Source organism: Xiphophorus couchianus, chromosome 13 (genome assembly GCF_001444195.1).
Source record: "Xiphophorus couchianus chromosome 13, X_couchianus-1.0, whole genome shotgun sequence".
NCBI lineage: Eukaryota > Metazoa > Chordata > Actinopteri > Cyprinodontiformes > Poeciliidae > Xiphophorus > Xiphophorus couchianus.
Window position 1 is genome coordinate 17,550,394 of NC_040240.1, and position 7,915 is coordinate 17,558,308.

The following is a 7,915-nucleotide window of genomic DNA, read 5'->3' on the forward strand; positions in this document are numbered from 1 at the left end:
AGTAGCATTACCGCCACTTACCGGTATGGAGTGTGGTTCGAGATGGCCTATAAACTTGCACTTTCTACCTTTTCCCTCCATTAACTCCTGATTAAACATACCCCCACACATACACACCTGCTTATATTATCCAACTTGCTTATAGCTTTATATACCCCTCTTTGATATTCTTTACACATTCACACCCAACTTGCTCTACTCATATCCTATGAAATAGCTTTGTTTTTTTAAGATACCGAATAATTATTTGAATATGTCTACTCCCGAGATCTCTCCTCAAAAATTCTATTAAATTAAACCTTTCTTTAATACCTACACACTCTCTCAGCATGCATCTTCTCTCTTCTTCATACTTACAACACTCTAAAATAACATGCTCTATTGTTTCAGACTTCTCACAATAATCACACTTTCCAGTTTTATGCTTTTGTATTTTAAAAAGTGAATAATTAAGCCCTGTATGACCAAACCTTAACCTTGTTATTATTCTTTCCTCTTTCCTATTCCTTCTTCCTATTCTTTTCTTTCCTACAGCCACCTGAATTTTATAAAACCACCTTCCTGTTAACCCTTTATCCCACCTTCTCTGCCATATTTTCATCAGCTCTTCTTTGACTTTACTTTTCCCTTCCGATTTACTCATCCTAACTGTAAAACTAATAGGATTATGTATTGCCTTCTTTGCCGTTATATCAGCCTTCTCGTTTCCTACTATCCCTATATGTGCTGGAACCCACACAAATGCAACTACTAATCCCAAATGTTGTATTCTAAATAGATTATGATATATTTCTAATAAAATGTCCATCCTACTGTCCGTATTATTATATTTTATGCTTAGCAAAGCTGAGCTCGAATCTGAACAAATTATTGCTTGTAAAGGCTTTACTTCCTCAATCCATTGTAAAGCCAAAAGTATTGCTAACATTTCTCCTGTATAAATTGATAGCCCGTCTGTGATTCTCTTCCCTATATACACTTTGAAATCTGGAATTGTACATGCTATTCCTATTTTTCCGTCGATTGACCAATCAAATCAAGAGAAGATTGCGACTGTATTAGCTTTGAGGTTGTTAATGTATTTTCCAATAGGGAATAAAACAGCCAGGTCGCCATCCAAATAAAAATTCCAAATATTTTTAGCAAGTTATAGTTTATTGTTTTTTTTTGTGTTTTTTTTACCATACTTAAAATCAAAATCCAATATGGCTGCTGCATGATTACAGTACACAAGTACACAATTACAGTAATATTAGAATTACTCACACTTCTTATTTAACTTTTTAATTAATTTGAATAATAATAATAATCTGAATTTGACTACATTGTTTGATAACTAGGATCAACAGGTGCATAGTGAGCACCAATATTAATATCCTTAAGAATGCTAAAGTAAGGTTTTGACTTTCTCAGAAGAATATCTACATGTGCGCAATTACTGCTATCGTTGTGGTGAATTCTTGTGCAACTACATTAAAAACACAGTTTTCCATCTCACTTTCTCATGTTCATCAGTTTAAGTGTGAATTATAAACAAAAAACAAAAAAGCTTTCCAATAAACATTTCTGAAATTTTAAAAAGTAAAGTCAGTCAACTTTATTTGTATTGCACATTTCAGCAACAAGCAGTTCAAAGTGCTTTATACCATAACTACACAAGATAGTAACTAATTATGCAACAACCAATAAATATTAAATTATGTCAAATGCCATAATAAAAATCATCAAGCAAATATTCATCAAATGTGTTGATCAATATTTCACTTACAACTAATCAAAGTCAACTCTGAATATATGGGTTTTTAATCTTGATTTAAAGGAACTCAGTATTTCAGATGTTTTGCAGTTTTGCAGTTTTTTTTTTATTTGTTCCAGATTTGTGGTGCAGAAATTAAATGCTGTTTCTCCATGTTTGGTTCTGGGTATGCAGAGTAGACCTGATGTATCTGGCGCTAAGCCATTCAGTGATTTATAAACTGACAACGGTATTTTAAAATCTATTCTCTGAGCTACAGGGAGCTCAGAGTGTAGGGACTTTGAAACTGGGATGATGTGCTCTATCTTCCTGGTTTTAGTCAGAGCACCAGCAGCAGCATTTTGGATCAGCTACGGCTGGAGGATTTATTTGTTTAAGGCAAACCTGTGAAGTCGCTGTTGCAATAATCGATGCAACTAAATAAAAAGATAAATAATAATAATTTTTTTAAAATCTATGATTTTTCAGTAGCAGTGATAAGCCTCACATTCATGGAGTCTGTCAATTTTTCCATCTGTTGGCAATCATTTTGTGGAGCAGCAGCAGCAACCACAGCCTCCCAGACACTGTTCAAAGAGGAGGACGGTCTCACATTTTTCGTCTTTAAAGCTTCTGCATGCACCTTTTATAAAACATCTGTTTTTTTGGATATTTGTTAAAACTGTCACAATGCCGTGACAGTTATTATGAGACAGATAATCTGTGAAAATGTATCTCCTTCATCTCCTCCTTGAGCTACAATAGCTATCAGCAAAAATGCATCACTCCAGGTCAAAAGAAAACAATCAGAGCCAGGAGGAAAGCCTTAGCTGTCAATCAACCTCGTGTATGCGCTGATCATTACAGAAAAGCTGCTTATCAGCTTTCATCAGTGGCCATGCTAATTAGGCTGAGCATTCATGACAGAATCCAGTGTTGAGGAGACATTGTAGCATTGCAGCATGGGGGAGGGTGTGAGCAGCACATGATTGACAGCGCTAGGACCCTCCTCCTGGCTCTGATTGGTTGTTTCTAACCAAGCGGTGTGTTTAGCTTTAGGAGTACTGGGGGAAGGCAGAGGAGCTTTATTTTTTCAGGTTATTTGTCTTCCATGATACTGTCACAACAAAGTGACAGTTTTAACAAATACGGAAAAAAAACATTTTTATTTTACAAAAGTTACATACTGTAGCTTCAATGCCTGATGGAGCATTGTCTTGCATAACAATCATTGTCTTTTGGAAAGAGACAGACTTCTTCCTGTACCACTCCTTGAAGAAAATGTCTTCTAAAACCTATCAGCAGATTTCGGAGCTGATTTAGAGCCAAACATTATCTTTATTTATACCATTTCATTTTATGCAGGATTTATAAAGGATACAAAATACAGTTGATGTTATAAGAATTAGAGGAATAAACACAAGGAAGGAAAAAGGTTAAGAACTGGTCATAGTTCTTTGAATGCACTTCTACTTAAGATGCTGTAATACAACATAAACTATGGAACATGGCTTTATTAGTTTCAGGAAATATGTGTCACAAAGAAAATAACTGAGTATAGAACTGGGTTTTATTAAGAAACTGAAAATTGAAAATGTAGTTGCTTCAGTTAAATAGCAATGAAGGGAAAGGAATTTCATTTTTGAAAAATACTGGTCTTAGGAGAATTTAAGGAAATGTAACGCGTAGTAAAATCCGAGAGATGGCAGCAGTGCAACATCGATGGACGCCAGCTGCCGTTAAAAACTATAGAAGAAGAAGGAAAATGCAGCGAAGAAGAGTAAAAAAAACAACATGGCAACAGTACAAGTCAGCGAGGCTGAGAAAGTTTACATCCTACACGGAATACGGGTAAGATTTCACCTCTTCTCGTCACCGTGAAGGTGAACTGTTGTGTTAAGAGGTAAATAGTTTGTTCGCCATCGCGGATGCGTGTTTTTAAATGCTTTCTGCGGTGCTGATCAGGATGATTTACGGGTGGATGGAAGAGGCTGCGAGGACTACAGACACATGGAGGTAGAAACAGATGTGGTGTCCAACACTGACGGATCCGCTAAAGTAACTCTGGTAAAGATAAGTTTCATCTTCTCATTTTGTATGTAAACAACTCAAATAAAACACAAGCATTAGATTAGAGTGAATTACACCAAATGTCAGTTTGTAAGAAAATCCGGTCCACTATTTTTCATTCTACTTTCGGGTCCAGCTGCTCCATGAAGTCTAATTTAACGCTAATTATGGGTCAGTTTGTTCCACATGTGTCTCTGATCGTCTCCCATTGATCCTCTCAGGGACACACTGCAGTTCTGGTTGGGATCAAGGCTGAGATCGGAAAACCGAGGCCGATGATTGCAAACGAGGGATATTTGGAGTTCTTCGTCGACTGGTGGGTTGTGGTGTTTATACCGAATGTGATTTCTGATTTTAATAGATTTTTTTCCCCCCTTAATAAAAATGACAAAATATTTTTCCTTTGGTGAGTTTACCTGAATTCAAAGTCGAAATAAATAAAAACTGTAAAACGCTCTTATCAAAGAAGATGGTCGGTTTTGGGCGGGTTAATATCACTCAGGAAAAAAATAGTAAGTATTTGCTATATTTAAAAATTGGTACAATTCTGGTTTATCTTCAGCCAGTTCTCAAGCCTTTAAGTGACTATTTTAATGTCAATATGGCCTTAAAATCACATAGAGCTGCAGTCCGTGACTGCTGGTCCTGTCATATTATTATGTCATATTTCAAGAGCATTAAACAACATTTTTGAGCATATAATTATAATCTAGTATAAATGATGATTTATTAAAAATGTAGCACTGACCGCTATCACCTATTTTCTCTGGTTCATGTGCGGTACAATAATATTGTAAGCCTTGTTTTAAAACTATCCACTAGAGGGCGGTGTTGTGCTATCTTACATTTTTGGCAATAGATTAGAGCAGAATTTCACAAAAACGTGAATCACCCTCAGCTCTGTCATATCTATAAAAAAATAAATAAAAGCCCTCAATGGGATGGGATATCTTGGTATGCCTCCAGTCCACCATGTTGTTCTTCCCTCTATCAATCATCAGCTCGGCCAATGCAACCCCAGAGTTTGAGGGCAGAGGAGGTGAAGAGCTGGGGACGGAGCTGAGTAACACCCTCTACAAAGTCTTCAACAACCAGCACAGCTTGGATCTGAAGAGCCTCTGCATAAGTCCTGGAGAGCACTGCTGGGTGCTTTATGTGGATGTGTTGGTGAGTTCAAGGCCCCGGGGTCACCTGGCTTAAGAAGGAAGTACCTTCAACATGAAACTGTCACTATGTTGTGACAATTTGGTATGAGGCAGATAATCTGTCTCATTAGCACAGACATGATAGGCAGCCTCCTCCTGACTCTGGTTGTTTTTGACTGGAAGTGGTGCATTTCTTCAGACAGCAATAGTAACTCAGGGAGAAGGCAGAAGAGCTTGATCTTTTCAGATTATCTGTCTCATATTAAATTGTGACAACATGATGACAGTTTTCACAAATATGGAGCTAAAATATTTGTTGATGGGAGAGGAAAATATTAGTTTGCCTTTCCACCTTTAATTCCTATGATGTTCAGGATCCAATGACTATTATTATCCCCACTCATAACCACAGGCACTCAGCTGTGTGTGTATGGAGGAATTTAAAGGTGCCTAAACTCATGGAATATATAAAGAAATGATACAAATTCCTTCTGCTCATAGCCAAAACGGGAAGAGATTTAATGCACATCTGCAGAACCAAAACATCACATTTACAGGAATCCAAAATCTCTTGACTTCTGCTTCTGACATCAGCTTTTTATAGACTCCCAGCTCTACTGGTGTGTATTGGGAAGCTTTGACCAACAGTGTTACTCCCCTTCATTTGCGTAGCAATTCTGGCTCCGTGTTACACTGGATGTGTATTTGGAAGTTCTGAGAATTGGGAGTTGACCTCCTGGAATCAAATCTGCTCCATCAGAAGTCATTAGTCAAGTTGTTTATTCCTTATCAGAGATTCTTTCCCAAGTCTTAGGCTTTCGTGCACAACTGCTTAAAACTAACATCTTTCCTGTCTTAAGTGATTGCTGTTCCACATCTCTCCAAATCTGAATTCCTTCCTGACTTCTAGGTCAGATTAGTTGATGAGTTCAAGGCCCCCAGTCCATTTGACACAGTACATTTCTTTTAGGTTAAAACATATCTTAGTGCGAACCAACCAAACATAATTTTTAACTATTAATATAATTATATTTCTCTACATGTGGAGGTTGGTACTGCTGGATCTAGTTGTTAACACTTGGACACACACACCACCTCCAGATCCTTCCCAACAATAAAATATGAAATTTCCTGTTTGACTTTGTGTTTTCTGTTTAAAACGCCTTTCATTTGATCCAAATAGATAAACTCTAACATTATTGAGTTCCCTCCTCAGCTTCTTCAGTGTGATGGGAATTTGTACGACGCCATCTCAGTAGCGATCAAAGCTGCTCTCTTCAACACTAAGTGAGTTTGTTTAGTTCGTATTACTCCATTAACTTTGATCTAAACTGATTTCTTCTACAAACAAAGAACTAAAAAAAACAAAGTTGGAAAAATGAGCCATGTTCTGGTTTCCTCACCGACAGAATTCCCAGAGTTCACATCTCATCCGATGAAGAAGGAGGGAAGGAGATCGAGCTCTCTGACGACCCGTACGACTGCATGAGACTCGATGTGGAAAACATTCCCTGCATAGTGACTTTATGCAAGGTGAGCTCCCAGCTGACGCGTTCAGACAGAAACTAGATTTGACATGGATGATTAAGGCCGGCTGGGTTTTTGTGTGCAGATCGGCCACAGACACGTGGTGGATGCCACCCTGCAGGAGAAGGCCTGCTCTGTGGCGAGCCTCATCATCTCCGTCACACACAAAGGAATAATCACCTGCAGCAGGAAGGTGGGGAGAGGCAGCCTGGACCCAGAGAGCATCTGTGAGATGATAGAGGTGACAACTCTGACTTCCTGTTCCTCGATTTTATTCTGCTTTAAACTCACACAACTATAATCTGACAGGGTAAAATTGACATGACAGTGTCATTAATATGATGTAACACCTGTCAGGAATGTGATTGACTGTTGTCATGAAGTGTCATAAATAATGAAAGTTGACACTTTGAATTGACTTCTAATGCAACTTTGCAATAAAAGGGTAATTATTTACCAAATGGTATTTCATGACAGCAGTTATAAACATTCATGAAGACTCCTTTCTCTTCAAATAAAGTGTTACCTCTTAAAAGTTTTAAAGACTTTAGATTGTTTCTCTTGGCATTCTGTATATCAAGTCATTTTACTCAAAGATAAGAAAGCGTTGTAAGAACAAGCTTTCATTTTATATGCGTTCAGGTATCTTTGGAAACCAAGTTTGAGCCAGTCACGCCCTGCATTGCTTCATTTCTCTCTGCAGGCAGGAAAACGAGTAGGAAAAGCTCTCCACCCTCCTCTCATGAAGCTGCTGCAGCAGGAGGAGAGTCTGGGCAATAAGAGACAGAAAGTTGGCTTCCTTGGCTAAAATCACCTTTTTATGATGTTTGTATTTTCATGTTTATGTAATTTTCTACTAAAAATATATTTGTACACTTCTGTTGTCATGGTGCACTTTTATTCTAATGTGTTTTGTGTTATTGAAAAACTAATTTGTTAATCATTAAGTTCAAAGGGTAAAAGATACACCTTTATAAATACTCATCTATTTAATACTCGTCCAACCTTGCTGAGAGCTGGAGGGAGATTTCTAATCAAACACGTTTGAGTAATTTATCATCACCACCTTAATAAATGCAGAAGTTTTGGGTCTACCATAAACAATGCTCCATACAAAGAAAGTGGACACAAAATTCAAGTGCTTTAGTCATGAGATAAAGGATCAAATGTGTATGTTTTTAATAAACATATTGAAAACAAACAACGTTTGACGTTATTGCGCCCTCTAGTGCGCATGCGGAACACTTTCATGTCGTTTGACGTTCACACTGGAAAATTACTCTAATTTTCTGAAATTAGTGTAATGCAAGCAACAAGAAGGAGGCAGTTTGTCTCAGGTAGAAGGATAAAGCTGAGACATAACTCCAAAACAAAAGGTTTAACCAAATCATGCAGTGATCCATGAAGCTTGTAGTTTCACTTTTGTTTGCAGCTTCTC

At 37.5% G+C, this 7,915-nt stretch overlaps 1 protein-coding gene across 1 annotated transcript; it reads left to right on the forward strand.

Moving 5' to 3' along the window:
• The first annotated feature begins 3,494 nt into the window (after positions 1 to 3,494).
• Positions 3,495 to 7,357, forward strand: exosc7 (exosome component 7). The gene is made up of 8 exons (XM_028035171.1): positions 3,495 to 3,586; positions 3,701 to 3,802; positions 4,027 to 4,121; positions 4,807 to 4,972; positions 6,167 to 6,237; positions 6,360 to 6,483; positions 6,563 to 6,718; positions 7,181 to 7,357. Exons 1-8 carry the CDS (start codon positions 3,530 to 3,532, stop codon positions 7,283 to 7,285), a joined length of 876 nt encoding a protein of 291 aa, XP_027890972.1. The 5' UTR covers positions 3,495 to 3,529; the 3' UTR covers positions 7,286 to 7,357.
• The last annotated feature ends 558 nt before the right edge of the window (positions 7,358 to 7,915 follow it).